The sequence below is a fragment of the Ipomoea triloba genome, chromosome 1 (assembly GCF_003576645.1).
Source record: "Ipomoea triloba cultivar NCNSP0323 chromosome 1, ASM357664v1".
NCBI lineage: Eukaryota > Viridiplantae > Streptophyta > Magnoliopsida > Solanales > Convolvulaceae > Ipomoea > Ipomoea triloba.
The window spans coordinates 25,172,886-25,192,093 of record NC_044916.1 but is presented as its reverse complement, the minus strand read 5'-3'; the positions used below and the strand labels follow the sequence as shown (position 1 = coordinate 25,192,093).

The 19,208-nt window shown below is 32.6% G+C and overlaps 1 protein-coding gene across 3 annotated transcripts; it reads left to right on the top strand.

The window, feature by feature from the left end:
- The first annotated feature begins 2,463 nt into the window (after positions 1-2,463).
- On the top strand, positions 2,464-7,578 carry LOC116013546 (putative ALA-interacting subunit 2). 3 transcript variants are annotated; one of them, XM_031253483.1, is made up of 9 exons: positions 2,464-2,686; positions 2,823-2,914; positions 3,452-3,513; positions 3,611-3,685; positions 3,791-3,907; positions 4,025-4,095; positions 4,979-5,276; positions 5,942-6,231; positions 7,237-7,578. In XM_031253483.1, exons 2-9 carry the CDS (start codon positions 2,857-2,859, stop codon positions 7,286-7,288), a joined length of 1,023 nt encoding a protein of 340 aa, XP_031109343.1. In that variant the 5' UTR covers positions 2,464-2,686; positions 2,823-2,856; the 3' UTR covers positions 7,289-7,578. The 3 variants fall into 3 exon arrangements, with proteins under 3 accessions (XP_031109343.1, XP_031109422.1, XP_031109264.1); XM_031253562.1 differs by having other exon boundaries at positions 2,814-2,914; XM_031253404.1 differs by having other exon boundaries at positions 2,465-2,686; positions 2,833-2,914.
- Positions 7,579-19,208: the final 11,630 nt, after the last annotated feature.

Below are 19,208 nucleotides of genomic sequence, written 5' to 3'. Positions count from 1 at the left end.
TTTAATTTGTTTGCGCTCAAATTGTGAACTTATTCATTAAGTACATAAATTTGTATATGTATGCACACATTCGTTAGACATGACCCTCATTCGTCTTTGTTAGGTAGAAAAATATATTTAATTGTGTGCTTACATGGAAAGAAATAAATTAAAGAAGAGAGAGAGAGAGAAAAAGATGATGATATACACATATGTGCTTATTTTGTTACGTAGAAAAATAGACTTATTTTGTTGTTGACTTATCTATTTTGAAGGATGTTTAAAATATTGCTTGAACAAATTTGCCCCTTAATTGGTATTATGGGGGATTTAGATTGCCAATTAGGGCATGATTTAGGGTATTGACTTTTAATCATATAGTCATTGATTTCTTGATTTCTACAGCTTAGATCTATTTTCATGTGGGGAAGGATTTTCATAGAAGCATCTCCTTTTACACACACACATACACACACACACACACACACAATATTAAATGAACTAAACAATTAAAATGATACTTCAAAGTTACTATAATAAAACTAATGTGTATAGAAATGAAACTAAAAAACAAAACTCATATAATAACGTATATTGTCAAACAAAACTGAAATATAATTAAAATGATATGAGTCATACCATGTTTAACTTCATGGTTAGTGCTGGTCAAATTATGCTATGGATCTGGGTCCACCTTGCAAGGTGGAGCCATATTTATATTCACAATTTAAAAACTCTATGTTCACAATTTTAGAGCTCTATATTCATAATTTTAAATCTCAATATATAAAATTACATTACTCAATATTCACAATTTGTTAACTCTACATTCACAATTTTGTTATATAGATTCAAAAATTGTGTTATACTATTGAGAGTTAATTCCATTTTTGGTCCTAAATTTATATGCGACAATCCAATTTTAGTCCTTTGTTATTAGAACATCCACATTTGGTCCTAGTATTATTGTGACATGACCATTTTTTATCCTCTATCAACAAAACAGTTGTAATGTCGATAAATACAAAGACATTTCGGTCTTTGATTACATGTTTTTTTCAAAAAAATAAACATAAAAAACAGAGTCAACTCACTTTGTATAAAAATGATCAAAATATTATTGTATTTAACGACATTTCAACGATTTTATTGATGGAGGATTAAAAATGGTCATGTCACAATAATACTATGACTTAATGTGGATGGTATGATAAAGAAAGACTAAAAGTGGAATGCTACCTATAAATCTAGGACAAAATGTAGAATTAACTCTACTATTGAATATAGAGTTCTGAAATTGTGAATATAGAATTATGTAATTGTGGATATGGAGTTATGAAATTGTGAACATAGAATTATGTAATTGTGAATATGGAGTTCAAATAATGTGAACATAGAGTTCTAAAATTGCAAACATAGAGTTCTAAAAGTGTGAACATGAACCTGAGTTCACATTAAAAGATAGACTCGAATCCATACTATAACAACCGATCAATGCTGCTACAGTATAATTTGCCATATATAGTATTACTCGATTAGGATATTTCCAAATAGAGCAACTTTTTTTTGGGGAGGGAGGGTTACCTAGTAGTTATGCCGTGGACCCAGGACCTGGGTCCAAAAATGACACCGTTTTTTTTTTTTACTTTTATTTTTATTACTTTTTTTTTTTACTAAACATATTGGCCTGAAATGTGGAACACAAACTCTACATTCATATACACTATACTCTACATCCACAATTTGTAAACGCCACACTCACACATTACAGGATTATATGTTTAGTAACTATATTACCACTGTTATGCATTCACACATTCAAAACTCTATATTCACAGGTCCTATACTCCATATTCACAACTTGAGAACTCCACATTCACACATTACAGGGCTACAAGTTGCTAGAACTTCTTAACTCTATTACAGATTCACACATGCATAACTCTACATTCACGATTTCTATACTCCATATTCACAATTTGAAACCTCCACATGCACACATTTTTAGGCAACTCTACATTCGCACAATCATAAGTCTACATTCACGATTTCTATACTCTACATTCACACTTTGAAATCTCTACATTCACACATTTTTGGACAACTCTATATTCAGCAATATGTTTACTATTTTTTTTAAAAAAGAAGAAGACAAAATGACGTAATTTTGGACCCAGGTCCACCTTGCAAGGTGGACCTGGGTCCGCAGCATAATTTGCGAGGGTTACCCACCACAACTAATAGCTATCCTTTTGGATCGCTTTTTTAACTAATAGAGCAACCTTTGAAGCAAGCTTTTGCTGAATTCAAGGCCCATTGGTAAGTAAATCTAATGGGCTGTCGGGCCTAATCTAATCCGACCCAAATAAGCTTCCTATTCGCCGTTGACCCGTTATGTTTTACTACAAAATTTTCCAGATAATTACATGCACCCCCTAAACTTTCTAATAATATCTCAAATTCCCCAATACTTTGAGAATCATGGAAACCCCTGCAGAAGCAATCGTTCTTTTGCATTTGACGTTGAACCTCTGCGGTGGAAGTGTATACAGATGATCCGTGTGTTTATATGAATACAAACAGTGCAGAGTGCTTTTCCTCAATCAGAAGCAATCGCTCTTTTGAAATTCCATACTTGAACCCTTGTTCGCCCCATCTTCCGAATCTCAAATCGCATTTCTTACGAATCGTTACAATTTCATTTCAGGTGAAAACTCAATCCTGATTCTTCTCTATCAGAGATTTTAGGGAAAAAAAAATCATCATTTTCTGTTTGGTGTTGTTGTGATGTAAGGTTTTGAGCTAAGATTTTGTACTCTTCGAATTTATTTCAGTTTCTGAAGTTTTTTTCAGGTAATTTTTTTTGTATTCCCTTGAATGGAGCAGGAGAGACCAAGTAGTTCCTCGGCAGTTGCTCGACGAGGCTGGAGAAAAGGCAAGCATTTTTAGATCCTTGAGCTCCTTTTGTTTCTGTCTACTTTTGAACATTTGAAAAATAAATTTGTTAGAATCAATGTCAAAGTAGTTTGAGTAAATTACAAAATTATTATGAACTGTCAATTTGAATGGTTTGCGAATGACATTATCTGCTAACCATTAAATGTGTGAAGCCTGAAGATCATATTAATACCAATTTCATGCTGTATAAAAGGAGGAGACTGACTTTGAAGAACTAATACCATTCTGTATCACACTTTACATATGTATGTATATAGTGGATATAGTGATCAAGAATTTAGTGCCTTGTTTATTTTGGCAAATTCACTGATAACTGGTGGTCATATGGACCTTTGTGGTCATTTCATGTGTTGAAACTTTAGTAGAATATGAAGTTGGTATTTTTTAATGAATTGCAAACGATATGATTTTTCACCACAAGTCATTGATCAAAGTTGGTTGTCTTAATTTTGTTTCTTTATTGAAAGTATGATCTTGTACAAATTTGAACACTAACTCCATCCACAACTTGCAGCTCTGTACCAGTTTACTCAACAAGATCTCCCAGCCTGTAAACCTGTTCTAACACCAAAATGGGTAAGCAAGCGCAAAGCTCTGCTGGCAGCTCCACTTTACCAGCTTTTTTAACTCATGCGAGTTACTTGAGCTATCCTGTGTTGTACCTTCTTTGCAGGTCATTTCAACATTTTTCATCACAGGAATTATCTTTATTCCCATGGGGTTTCTCTTTCTTCACGCTTCACGGAGTGTAATAATTTTTATTTTTTTTTTTCACATTGAGTGATATTAATTCTTCTTGGTCTATTCAGTTATTGCTTGTCTTCCTTGAAGGATTAATTAAGTTGCATTGCAGGTTGTTGAGATAGTGGACAGATATGATACTGAGTGTATACCTGTACCATTTAGAAATACTAAAGCAGCATATATCGTAGATGACTCAGTTCCCAAAAATTGTACCCGGTACTTAAAGGTAGCATTTCTTTGTAACGTTATTTTAAATATATAACTATATATGCATACTAGCCGAATGTTTCTTGGATATTAGATGATATTTATTGTACTTTTGGTTTGCATTTTCCCATCACAGGTGCCTAAGCACATGAAGGCTCCAATTTACATTTATTATCAGCTTGATAACTACTACCAAAACCACAGAAGGTGAGCTTTTCTACAGGAACCAATGGGTGTTTACATTATATTCGATGTCTTTGGTATATGTTGGAAATTGGAATCACAGAAAGACTTGAATTGGAATTTCCAATTGAATTGAAATTCAAAAAAATTTAATAATTCAAGAAATATGGAAAAAGACATTACCCTTGGTATGGAAAAAAAGGGTTAAAAAAGAAGATAAACTTCTGCAAATTTAGAAAGACAATATCATGATATTCATCCAATGGTCCAATGTCTTAAACACCCAACACCATCATGATAAGGAAATGGGCTCAATCATATAATCCTCCACTAGGATTCAGGGAAGAGATTGTTGACTATTGTACGTTGGTTGATGGAGGGGCATGTGAATGTGGCCATCAATTTTGTCTTGCTCTCTGTTGTATTAATTGTTCATTATGAAGAAGGGGGTCATTTGATGCCCGTGATTTTAAACAGAGCATACTTGTGGAAATAATAATAATAATAATAATAATAATAATAATAATAATAATTACAAACAAGAACATTAAAAAAATCCCAATTTTTCATGTTAATGAGAACCATGTTCTTAAGAAGGAATTAAAGTTGACTAGGGAGTGGAAGTTTAAAGTTCCCGAATGAAGCATGAAAAGGATTAGATTGGAATTCAATGCCAGAACGTTGACTGTGTTCTTGCTTTATTTCTTGTCCCAAGCAGATTGAACTTCCCCAGATTAATATATGACGCAAAAATTTCCCTGCAGTTATATATGAAGTTCCTTGTAATTTTTCATGTTTATATTCTCCCTTTCTTCTGCTCTCTTCCTTTCTTTTCCGTTTACTTATTTCTTTTTGTCTAATTTACCATGTATTTTGGGTTTTGACTCAGCTTTAAATCTTAATCTAGGTATGTAAAAAGCAGAAGTGATCAACAGCTGTTACATGGATTGAGATATAACACTACAGGCTCTTGCAAACCTGAGGACACAAATAATGGTCTACCAATTGTTCCTTGTGGTCTGATTGCATGGAGCTTGTTTAATGACACATATAACTTTTCCCGTGGGGTTGATGAATTAAAAGTTAACAGAAAGAACATTGCATGGAGGAGTGACCGTGATCACAAATTTGGGAAGCATGTGTATCCATTTAACTTTCAGAATGGGTCTTTAATTGGTGGTGCGAAGTTAGATCCCAGCATTCCTGTAAGATTTAACTTTGATGCTCAACAATCAATTAACTATCAGCTAAACATATATAATATTTTGGAGACTCTGCAATAGAAATTGTGAAAAAGCCCCTTTAGTATCCATCCCCAAGCCCCAGTTTGGAGCTTATCTACTCCGAAAATCAGGCTCTGGGCCAAACAAAGTGCAAACTTGTTTCTAAGGCTGGATAAAGCTTCTTCATTCAAGAAGCTCTTTTTTCTAAGGCTAGCTGAACCAAAGAAGCACTTAGTACTCATTGGTGTAACCAAAATCTGATTGGCATCTAATTTCTATTACTTAAAACAGTTAGGTTGAAGTTTAGAATACTGACATATTTTCTTTTATACTCCCATCATAATGCACATTTTGTATAGAAACAGTATGAACTAAAAATATCATATTGTATGTTCTCAACATTTTGTATAGAAACAGTATGAACTAAAAATATCATATTGTATGTTCTCAGGATGTCCATTAAGTAGTGAGTGACACTAAATAAGTTTTGTTGTCAATTGAAACCTTAGTAGTTTCATCTAAACAGTCAACATAGCGTTTTAATTAAATTGTTTTGCTTCATATCATTCTATATATTGTTGCTTATTCATTTAATTCATGATTTTTACCCGCTTCTTTTTTGTGTTTGACTTTAATGCATCAATTAGCTAAGTGATCAGGAGGATCTTATTGTATGGATGAGAACTGCTGCCCTCCCGACCTTCCGAAAGTTATATGGAAGGATTGAAGAAGATTTAGATGCAGGTGATGTAATAGTTGTGAAGCTTGTGAACAACTATAATACTTACAGTTTTGGTGGACGGAAGAAACTTGTTCTTTCAACATCTAACTGGTTGGGAGGCCAGAATAACTTCCTTGGGATGGCCTATATTTGTGTTGGCACTTCATTTATCTTCGTCGCATGTGTTTTTATACTGCTTCATCTGAAAATTTCAAGGTAATGTTAAATAGATGCTGATCTAGCTTCTATCAGAAGTTTTAGTTGTTAAATACTTCACAAATCATTTCTATTGTTTCATATAAGCATCTTCTGATTCTTTTCGACTTCCATCTAAACTGAAAGATAAAGGGCACTTTGTCAGTTTGTCATTTATACAGATATTTGTCATATGGAAAGATAATTGGATCTTATGAAGTTTAAGACGTAAAGCCCCCCCCCCCCCCACCCCCCCAATTGTGTGTATTAGTGTATATTGTACTCAGCAGCCTCTCATACACCAACCCTCCCTCCCCCACTGTGCTTAATGGGGAACATAATATATAAGTTTTTTTTTTTGTTGAAGGTTGAGAAGATTGTGAGAAATCATAGTGAAATTTCTGTTTTATGCGTAAACAGATTCTCTGGGAACACGTAGTCAGTCCAGTGCACCAATTGTGCTCTAAACTGAAGAATTCAAGTTTTCTTTCTGGCTACTCCAAATGGGATAGCGTCAAAAAATTAATCTCACAGTGGGGGAATTGGTTGCCCACACTAACATAACGTCCTGCCATAAAAAAGGAAGAATGGCTCTGGCTTAGATTCAGAAATGGTCTTGTGTCCTTTTTGTTTAGCATCTCAAGGAAGTAATCGGAAGAAAAGTTGCAATACTAATAATGTATAGGATCTAATTTCAGTGAATTGCAAGTACTATAATATAAGCCCCGATTATTGTCTGTTCATCACCAGAAGCAAGCAATCATTTATTGTCTGTTTTATTACTTTGTCAATTACTTACCATTCTTTGAATTTCTTTTCTGGATAAGTGGGTAATGTTGTTTAAGCCATTGTGCATATTTACCCTTGAACCTCTTTAGTTTGTGCATTTATAATAGACAACATTAAAGGGGTTTATCTCAAACCACTGCAATTCTCCTGCTCTTTACTTTTACCTGGATCTCTGATCACCTGCTCCTGATGTTTGCATCTCTTCGATTTTCTCATCCGCTCCATTTCAATGTGCAGACCTTATGGAGAAACAAACTTATCTCGGAACTGGAAGGGCGGGCCAAATTGAAAGGTGACATTGCAGTAGCGTGGTATAGTTGAAGCTCTGAAGTACAGAGTTAAGTTTACCTTCTTTTTTTTTTTTCTTTTGTCAGATTCTGAAGTTCAAAACAACAGATTTAACCTTGTAATAAGTCCATAATATGTATTATGTAATAGGTCCTAGGTTCAACCATTTTGGCTAATTCATGTTGATTCCCAATCCCATTATCAATAGGTTGTTTGTACTTGTTCATGATGTTCTGTATAAATACATTATTATATATTGTATTGAATACAACTTGATGTAGTTGTTTGTTATTTTCAGATAGTGTTACTGTCACTCATTTGAATGCAAATCCCACATCTTCCCATGAGAGCATTTTAAGTATTTTAAATTGAGTTTGTTTCAAAATAAAAAATTTGAGTTTTAGTCGATTGAATTAATAGGTTTTTTTAAAGAAAAAAAAAAAGAAGAAAGGATTAACATTAATAATTAAGATCTAAATACAACAATTGTTCATACAAAAAGGAGGAACATTCATTTCCTACAATCAAATTGAGAAATTAACTCCCGAGCTATCTTGTAGGCAGTACGATTCAAGGAGGAGGAGCTAGGGGTTCCGGAGGGATTGTGCGACATGAGATTAATACCAAACTAAACACTTTTACAATAAAAGAAACTCAATCTCACAAACAAACTAAACACTTTTACAATAAAAGAAACTCAATCTCACAAACAGGGATTGAAGTCCATCCCACCCCTATGGCTGAAAACAAATCTTCATTCACTAAACCAATATCTTAAGGATGGGGAAATATTGTATTAAAATGCATGTTGGTTGCTTATTGCCAATCATGTGATGAACATAAAAGATTTGCTTTTTGTTCTATGGCAGAATAAAATGACTTTTGCCAACATGGATTAGTTTGTAATGGATTGCACTTTGTATTTCTCCATTCCTTATTTCTTTTTGAAAACCAAATTTCTCCATTGCTTTGATAATCACATTTTGTACAATATATTATTTTCATCATTAAACAATTCAATTCAATAAGAATACTTTGTATCATTGATAAAAGTTGTAAATACATCATCTTTTCAGCTTGGCGTAGTACATAATTTTATAACTACATGTTTCTTTCATTACCCAAAAACTCCGATTCCCAAATACACATTCTCTAGGACCAAAAGTGCTTGGGATGACTCAAACATGCACACCTTATTAATTAAAATCTTGGAATGCAAAAAACATTTCCCGAAAATTAACAGTTTTTCTCCGTTATCGCTCTGTCATAGTATTTCAATGTACCTATTTATCAATGCATACGACACAAGAGAAAGAACCAGAGGAACCATGCACAATACTTTAACGCCGCTGCTGCTGTTTCCGGCGCCGGTGGTGGTGGTGGCCGCCGGAAAATTCCCCTCTTCAAAGATGGTATCCAACGTGGGAACGTTGGAAATCCTCCGCGGAGAAATGAGGTCCGACGGTGCAACCTCGAAAGTCCTTCGCCGGAATCTCATTAGCCTGTGATGCATGGTGATGATTGTCGGAATATTGCTCCTTGCCGATCTTCCCACCCTCTTCTCCGGCAAGAATGTCCTCTGCTCTTCAGGGCAAAGGACGTACCGGACCGGAGAAGAGAAGAGTTTGGCGATTTGGGATGGTGTTTTGTCGCGCTACTTGTACTAGTTTTTGTCCGAAAACTTTGGGTTGGATTCTTGATTAACGTTAATTATTTGTTTAATGTTTAATGTAATTAATTATTATGAATGGTGGTGATGATCTTTTGTTATTGTTTGTTGGTATTGTTACAGATTTGAGGTGAGAGTTCATCCTTATAAAGGGATTTAATTAGTTAATTTATAAGTTAGACATCTATATGTCAATCACCTTGTGCTCAATAGGTATATTATTAATTTTTCTTGACTGAAGGTCAAAAGTGAATTTGAGATTTATAATTTTTGTATAACAAAAATCAAAATGATTACAAATGCAGATGAACAATCGTTTTAATTATATTTGAAACGAAAATATGTAGTGCATATGTTTTTGTTAGTTGCACGATTTGAGGTTTTTTTTTTTAAAATGACTAATTATGGTACGATGATTAATGACATTTAAAATTTGATGTGTTATATGTTTTTAAATAGAATTATATTTCAGTTACTCATTGTAATAGTAATATTGTGTTCTATACGTTTATGTAATCCCATGTAGTAGCATAAATATCAATGGAATGCAACCCCTGCCTATGCTATTCAATTTTATTTCAATTCGTGTAATTTATTTAGAATATAAAATGTAATTTTTTCAATTTATTATAAATTTGTAAGCATTATTAATTTTTTTGTAAACTCTAATTTATTTGATGGATAGTATACTAGGTCTGGGTCACATAGACCGGCCCAAAAAACAGTTAAGTCAAAGAAGCACAACTAACTTAAGAGTTTTTTAAGAATTGGGCCTACTATTCATAATGTAGCAAGGATTTTTGGCTCATTATTTCTCGAATTAGGTTTTATTATTCTAATGTAACAATGATTTCCAACCGTCTAAATTCTTATTCTTTTGCAGGACTCTATGTCTAAAATATGTATAAATAGACTCTATATATATAGGAAGGAGGGGACAATTGCAATATAATACGTATATTCTCAGTATAACTTAATACATTTCTTATGAAAAACAAAAGTATGTAATGATTATTGTGTATTCTATTCAAATCTATTGTGTATTTGTTGATTAATATGCTCTATTCAAATTTATCCCTGCAAATATATTAAAGAACAAACACTAACGCTTATTTTTTTACACAACATTTTTGTCTATTATTACATATTTCAATAGTGATTTAAAAATTATGTATTCTCATTATTATTCACACACACACACACATATATATATATATATATAACATTTGCCTTATTAGTGAATCTATAGGATTTTCTTTATACAATATAGGTGATTTGATTATATAAAATATTTTAAGAATACTCATAATAACTTTAATATTCTACCAAAAAAACCCTCTAAGACGTTTTTTTCTTGATAAAACATAAATTACTTACTTGGGCATGTCTTATTGTTGAAATCATTGTCTTTCTTAGTTATTATTGCACTAAAATAATTTATTCTTTTACATTTTAAATGATCAATGATCGAATCAAACTATTAAAGCCAACAAAATTTTGTAAAAGCGAGTATAACTCTTCCCGTGTAATCTAAAAAAGCCAACAAAATTTACTCAAATTCTTTAATTTTTCTCTCATTCTTTTTTTGTTTTTTTTTTTAATTTAATGTTTTAGTGTTTGTAATCATATTTAAATTCTCAATGAGATCCCGACAATTTCTCTTGAATTCTCATAGAGAAAGAAAGAATAAGAATTTCGAATCAAACTATAAAGTGAATTCACTTCAGGTTTTGTAAGTTTCTATATTGTTCTTTTTTCAAAAGTTTTTTCCCTGTTATAATGCTTGTGCCATATTTGAATTCTTGAAGAGTTAAGATAGTTATATCAATTCTTATCATCATCCTCATTATATTTTTTTCATAATTTAAGTTAAAATTAAAATTTATTACATTTGTTGAAAAATTTTAAAATTATTTCAAAAATACTAATATATAAAAAAAATTAAATAACAAATAAATGTACATAACAACAACACATAAATGTGAAAAAAGTTGTTACACTGTACAATTGAAAATTTCAATGTAGGGCATCAAAATTGAAGAGTTGTAAAATGAGCCAATTCGATCCCATTCTCCACTTCTGTGCAAGTTATCAATATCTCCAATAAACTAGATGGATTAAAAAATTTCGGATTTCTCAATGTTTTAATCGATAGGCAAAGCTATTTTGTTCTAGATTTATAAATGTCAGTTCATTTTTAGTCTTCTTTTTCAAAACATTCCTTTGGTTCTAGTATTATTGTGGCATGACCATTTTTGTCCTCCCTCAACAAAATAGTTGAAATTTCGTTAAATACAAAGACATTTTGACCTTTTTATACAAAGTGAGTTGACCCACTATATTTTTATTTTTATTTTGAAAAAAAAAAATCATGATTGAAGATCTAAATGTCCTTGTATTTTACAGAATTTAAACAATTTTATTGATGGAGGACAAAAAATGATCCTACCATAAAAATACTAGGACCAAAGAGGATGTTCTAAAAAAAAAGAACTAAAAGTGAATTACCACGTATAAATCTAGAATAAAAAATGAAATTAATTCATTGGAATAGTATTGAATTTATTGAGGGTGTGTTTGGTTCATGGGTTTACACACTAGAAATAGGAATTAAAATCATAGTTACTTTAAAAAAAAAATCATAGTTAGTGTTTGGTTAACAACTTTTTAAAAATCCCTTCAATTAAAAATTTCATTCCCTAATTAAAAAAGAGTGTCATTCCATCTTATTATTTGTAATCTAATTTTTAAGTTTGGATGAGTACTTTTAGATTTTTGTTTTGATTTTTTTTTCATAGTAATGCTTTTTGGATGTCATTATATTAGGATTAATTGTCTTGATTTTTTGTTTTTGTGATTTTAAAACATTTATTCTTATTATATGACCATATACATGGAACCAAATATCAATATTAGTAATCATTTCAATTTCACACTACTACCACAAAATACTTTAGCCAAAACTCATTACTATTACCAAATATTTGATTCTCATTTCGATTTCGATTCCCAATGCGAACCAACACCCGAATGAGTCCATTTCATTTTCTTCTGAAGCTAGCTAACGGGCATAGAAAACGTTACGATCCATTTAATTATTATTACCAAATTACAAATTAAAGTTGTCTACGTACTGTACTGCTGGCCAGCCATTGATTATCTTCTTCATTATAACATATACAATAATTTGTTCCCTGGAATGCACGGCATGCATGCGCACGTGATAGGCAGACGGACGAATGGCCGGAACGACGCCACGACGCTCCGGTGGCGTGGCGGCGGGTGAGGTTACACATGTTCATGTTTCTTCACATTACGGTAACGTACAAACGTAGTAACAATAAACGGCGGTTGCGCGTATGGTGATAAGACAACGATGGATCAATAATTGATGCTTTTATGTTAGAACAATAGTTAACTTGGTAATTACAACATTACAAATTTAAATTTCAGTGGAAACAGTCTATTAACAATTCAGCATTTTTGGTTTGATTCGATCAACCAATATTGATTGCCTCTTAATAATCATTTGCTGACTAGAGTCACAAAAAAGTGTACATTCTTAAATAATGGTTACAAATTTTTCTTTGTGACTCAACCAAAATAATTGACCTTTTTTTCTTTTTTATGATTAGAGCATCCACATTGATGCATAATAAATGGATTATTATGTCAGAGATCATCTTAGTTGGTAAGAAAAAAGGGAGGAGAGAGATAGAGTGGAGATCATCTGCTAATGCTTGGGTTATTTCAGAAAATGGATCACACTTTTACCTAATTTCAGCTGCACAAATGCGCCTAGCGGGCGCGTGCAGTCCACGCGCCCGCTGAGCGTGTCAGGCGCGCGTGACAGTAACTTTATTCTATTTTTTTTAATTATATTTGTTTATTTTTTTCCCTCATCTTATTTTCTCTTTCCTAATCATAATCACACTTACAAGAACACTTCAATTACCGCAAAATATTCTCACTGATAAGGATGCCCTTACAACAATTGGCTTTTCTAAAAGCTAAAATCGTCTCCAAACTTCTAGGGTCTTAGTGGACCTAGCTTTCGGGCCAACTAAAGAGGTAAGTCATGAATGTATGTTAGTGGAGGCTATTACTTACAAAGAGTATGTATAATTGAGGTTCGAACTTTTCACCGTGTAATTAGTAATCCTGATAGGCATCACTCTCACTTATCCTTTCAACCACTAGCAGAGTATACGCGTTTCGCAGAAACTGCCATGCATGCAATTATGATCCTTGACAAAATCTTATTACTTTGAAAAATTAAATTTAAAAAAAAAAATGAGTGTATAATGTTATTGGCAAATCAGATCTAACATTATTATTTGTAGACACGGACAAAGAAGATCTTTCAACGTATGATGTGGCGAGATTGCCAGCGTGAATGGCCACGAACTCGATCGATCGGATCAAATCGATCTACGTATACATCATGCATATATGCATGCCGACGATATGATGATGAAACTTAATTACAGTCAAATTAAACGCCGTGGGGTGCAAGGAATTTTGATGGATATATATGTGGTATTTGGCAACAACCTCGTAGCTTCCATTCCCCTTCCGGCCACCACCTCAACTAACAAAAAGCAAGAAATTGGACGCTTTCTATTCCAACAAAAATGTCGTCCTATATATAGCAACAACTCCATGAAGGTTCTATCGTAAGAAAAGGGGAATGGTAGTCCATTCAAAATTTGAAGCATTTTCAAAAAGAAAAAACAAATCACATCTCCTACGTAGTGAAGAAAGACAAAGAGAAAGAGGATAATAGAAGAAAGAGAAGCGGTAGAAAGAGAATGAGCAAAAAATTTCCAACTATTTATGATTGGAAATTCGTGAATGCGTAACTAATCAAAATTATTAATAATTTTTTGGCTGGTCGGTAATTGAGTGGAGTAATTGATAATAGCAATAAACAATTTTTATGATTTCTTTAAGTACTACCGACCCTATTACATTGTAGTATCTCTTCATGTATAATTTCTCAACTTGTTGAAGCACAAAGAGACAATACGACCTTCATTGAAACCGATCTCATGACCTCCCAGAAAGAGTCACTACATGTCATTCCTTAAAGTAATAAGAAAGTTCATTTTATATTAAATACCTTAAAATACTTCCTTTTAACACTTGTGTTAAATGGAAAATTTTAATCCCTTGATGTGCCACGGCCTATAGCAAGGTGCATTGCCTCCTCAGAGAGAGGAGAGATGAGCATCAACATGATGGCTTGATCTTGTTGCACCCAGATGGCGTGCGCCAAATCCAGCATAGGAACTGCAACACCATCGCCGGACAAGACAGTGGAAGGAAGACAAGGTACACTACTATCAACAAACCCCATCAAATTTTGACCTATGTAAAAACAGAACCAATTGTGTCCTCCAGTACAAAATTCAATTTTATACTAACAAAATGGTGAGCTGTGGACAATGAGTTCGTAGCCACGGGCAACGAGGATGCAACAACAACGACTGAGACAGAACCATCATTGGTTACAGATTGAACCGTCATAGAAATCCTAGACTGCTAATACCAGATTGATAACTGTATTTTCTAAAATAATAGTAAGAGTAACATGATACAACAATTATATACATTAGAAGAGTTACAATATAATCATAATATCCCTAATTAACATGACATGCATGTGTTGAAATGTTGACAAGTGACAAGTGAGCATGCACTAGAAAAGTTAAAACTAATTAATGCAAAAAGTAGGAGGTGGTCCACAATGCTAAAAGTTATTGGGGAAGTAAACATGACTATTGACTCCATATAGGCCTACCAAATGCCATAGATAAGATAAGATCTCATCTATATATAAACCAATTCTCACTGCACATCCATCATATCCATCCACTCATATATCTTCCTATCAATCTTTAATTTCTTCCTCAACCCAAGACTCCAAACTCCAGCCATGGCCAATGTTCGCATTGCAAGGTTCATCACAGAGGTGGCGCCGCCGCAATTGGTGACGGTGATGAGGCGGCGTAGGGCAGCCAAGATGCTAGACCCCATCAAGGAAGATGAGAGTTTTTCTCCCAAGATCACCACTGATACGTCCCCTTCGTGCTCTGCGCCTAATAAGTACTCTTCTGCTTCGTTTTTAAGTGCTACTGCTTCAGCCAAGCCCAAGTTTTTCTTCAAGGACGACGCCGCCACGCGCCGCCCTTCTTCGTCGTCTGTAGTCTTCGGAAACTGAAGGTGGGTGGCCGGGAATTTATATGGTTTTTGGCTTCTCCGGCCTGCCGGTTTCTGCAAGTTGGTTATTGTGAAGCTGCAGAAAGAAAGAAACAGAGTTAGTTATATAGCTTTGGTTTTCATGACTGTATTTTGTTATTTACTTACGTTTGTAAATATTCTCAGCAAGAAATCGTCATGAATGCCTCTTTTGACTAGCTAATCGTTTATTTTATCAGTATTTTATTTTGAGAAAATCACATTTTGTCCTTGAATTCTTCTCTTTTTAAAAAATTAATAAAGGAAAATGGTTAAATAATCTCTTCAACTTTATTCAAATACTAATGACCCGGGAAGATCACTAACTTGTCGCCGGCTACCAAACTGATCGCCGGCGTAGGAGATGGTAGACCAAATTGGTTGTCTTCTCCTACGCCGAATAAGATGACCACTTTGATCTCCTCCTCTAAACGTGATTGGTGATTGAATTATTGTTGGTAAGAAATGTGGGAAAATTAAGGAAGGTTTGCTGAAACCTTTAGTAATCTGCAATAATGAAAGGATAAATTTATTGTAAATTCTTGTTCAAGTTTCAAAAGAATAATTCCATTTAATTATAATCAACTAAGATTTTAAATACTGACTAAATAAATATTGGGATACAAGTTTGATAGAGGAATTGGGCCTAGTTTCACATACCAATGAGGTCTAGCCGTCTAGGGGTGGAGGTTTAGAGGTTAATTGGGTCTAGACTCTAGAATGCGATTGGGCCGGTTTGGAAATCAATTTATACAAGGTCGTAAAATATGCAAGTTGTTATACCATGGATTCGGATCCACCTTAAAATGTCAACTCAAGTCTATGTTCATAATTTTAGAACTCTTATTTACAATTTTTAAATTCTATATTCACAATTTCTGAACTCTATATTTATAATTTTTTAACTCTATGTTCACAATTTCATAACTATATGTACACAATTTCATAACTCTATATTCAATAGTATAACACAATTTTTGAATCTATATAACAAAATTGTGGATATAGAGTTCAAAATTTGTTAATTTTGAGTAATGTAATTTTGTATATTGAGATTTAAAATTGTGAATATAGAGTTCTAAAATTGTGAACATAGAGTTCTAAAATTGTGAACATAGAGTTTTTAAATTGTGAACATGACCCTTGCAAGGTGGACACGCGTCCATAGCATAATTTGCCAAAATAATTGCCTATTCGGCAATTTATAACATGGACCAGACTACTAGGGTTCACATAACATTATGAATCTTGGATCAAAAAGATGAGGTACAAAATTCATACGTTTAAGGTACAAAATTTCATAACACAAGATATAAAAATCATACACAAGACACATACATATGTTATATGTTTACTTATTTTTCAAATCTGATTTAGGTACATATATAATTTGTCCAAAACGACGAGATACATTATAGATACAGAATTCATACTCGTAAGATACCGAATTTCATGATACAAGATACAAAAATCATAACATAATACACATACATACATTATATATTTACTTATTTTCCAAATATGATTTAGGTACATTATTTGTGTTCATAAACAGAGAAATTTTACAACACAAAACACATAAATTCATAACATGAGACACAATTACTAATTTGTTTCAAGTACAGAATTTATACTCTTAAGGTAAAAAAATTGTATAACGCAGGACACAAAAAATTATAACACAAAACACATACACATGAACTAAAGTTCACAATGCAGTGTGAACACTTGTCAATGGTATAAGGATTGAAAGTATTCTTCCAGAGCCTCTCATGTCTTCCCATTAGTAATCTCAGCAAATTATTTTGTGGACCCAGGACCACCTTGTAAGGTGGATCCATGTCCAAAATACACAATTTACATATTGAATGTTCACAATTTATATATTGAATGTTCACAACGAAATGCTCACAATTTACATACTGAATACTCACAATTTGAATTGTAAATATTCAGTATGTAAATTATGAATATTCAGTATATAAATTTTGATGGGTCCACATTGTAAGGTGGATTCGATCCATGGTATAACTATTGTTTAATCTCAATGTCCTACAACATGATCTAAAATGACATGCATTCAAATTATGTGTCTACAATTAACAGATTATGTGCTTATAAATAAATTGAAGATACATAATATGTTAACTGCATGTACATAATATGTTGTTAAAATATAGTGTGCATGTAATTATAATATATGTGTCTTTAACTTATTTACAAACACATACTGAAGGCACATAATATGTTGACGGCAAAAACATAATTTTTAGACTATGGTTCACAAATCACAATGCGGTGGTCTAGGTGGACCTTGATCCATGGTATAACAATTGATAAAAACAATTGAACAATTTATATCATTGAATAGGTCCACGTAGCATTATGGACCATGGATCGAAATGACAAGGTACATAATTCATACTTGTAAGGTATATAATTTCATAACACAAGGCACAAAAATCACAACACAAAACACATACACATGTTATATATTTACTAATTTTTCAAATATGATTTGGGTATATAATTTGTGTTTATGGGTATAGAAATTCACGACACGACACATAAATTCATAACATAAGACACAAGTACTAATTTGTTTTAGTTACAGAATTCATACTCGTAAGGTACATAATTTAATAATACAATATACAAAAACTCATAACATAAGACACATACACATGCACCAGAGTCCACAGTGTACTGTGAACCCTGGTCCATGTTATAAGGATTGAAAAAAATGGGCAATTTATATCATGGACGGGTACAATAGCATTATGGACCATGGATTGAAACAACGAGATACATAATTTATTCTCATAAGGTACATAATTTCATAATACAAGACACAAAAAAAATCATAACACAAGACTTAGGTACATACACATGTTATATATTTACTTATTTTTCAAATCTGATTTAGGTACAAAATTTGTGTTGATAGGCAAAAACTTTCACAACATATGACACAAAAATTCATAACATAATATATGATTACTAATTTGTTATAGATAACACATACACGTGTTATATATTTACTTATTTTTCAAATCTAATTTAGGTACATAATTTGTGTTCATAGGCAAAAAGTTTCACAACATAAGACATAAAAATTCATAACGTAAGATAGGATTATTAATTTGCTCTAGATAAAGAATACATACTCATAAGGTACAAAATTTTACACCGTTGCAAAAATCGACCTAGGCGGTCGCCTATGCGCTAGGCGCCAATAGGCTAAGGCAAATTGCTCTCTAGGTGGCCGCCTAGCGCTTAATTCGGTCGAGTCGACCTTGTTAATTTTTTTATTATATTTATATTTATTTAATTTAATTTAATTATATATATAAGAAAAGTAAGATATATGTATGTATATGTATATATATATATATATATATATATATATATATATATATATATATATATATATATATATATATATATATAACATACACCCACATACATGCATTAATTTTTTGTTTTTATAGGTCACCGTCTATGCGCTAGTCTACCACCCGACTAGTGCCTAGAGCTTACTGCAACCATGCCATTTTATAACAGAAGAAACAAAAAGTTATAACGCCAAACACAAAACACAAACAGATGAACTAAGTTTCATGCATACTGTAATGTGAGATCTGGTCCATTGTATAACGATTGAAAAAAAAAAAAGGGCAATTTATATCATGGACCAATGTCCACATAGCACTATGGACCATGGATTGAAACTAACGAGTTGCATAATTCATACTCGTAAGGTACAGAATTTCATAATACAAAAAAAATATTAAAAAAAAATCACAACACAAGACATGTAGCATAGCATTATGGACCCAATTAGATTGAAATGACGAGGTACATAATCCATACTTGTAAGGTACATAATTTCATAATACAAGACACAAAAAATCATAACACAAGACACATATGCATGTTATATATTTACTTATTTCTTAAATCTGATTTAGGTACTTAATTTGTGTTCATAGCAGTGGCGGATCCAGAAAAA

What these genes read in the sequence shown, in the direction of transcription:
- LOC116013546 (XM_031253483.1), top strand. Translation starts at nt 2,857, where the DNA reads ATGGAGCAGGAGAGACCAAGTAGTTCCTCGGCAGTTGCTCGACGAGGC. An exon ending in CTGTTCTAACACCAAAATGG is followed by an intron (nt 3,514 to 3,610) that starts GTAAGCAAGCGC and finishes CCTTCTTTGCAG; the next exon opens with GTCATTTCAACATTTTTCAT. An exon ending in TACTACCAAAACCACAGAAG is followed by an intron (nt 4,096 to 4,978) that starts GTGAGCTTTTCT and finishes ATCTTAATCTAG; the next exon opens with GTATGTAAAAAGCAGAAGTG.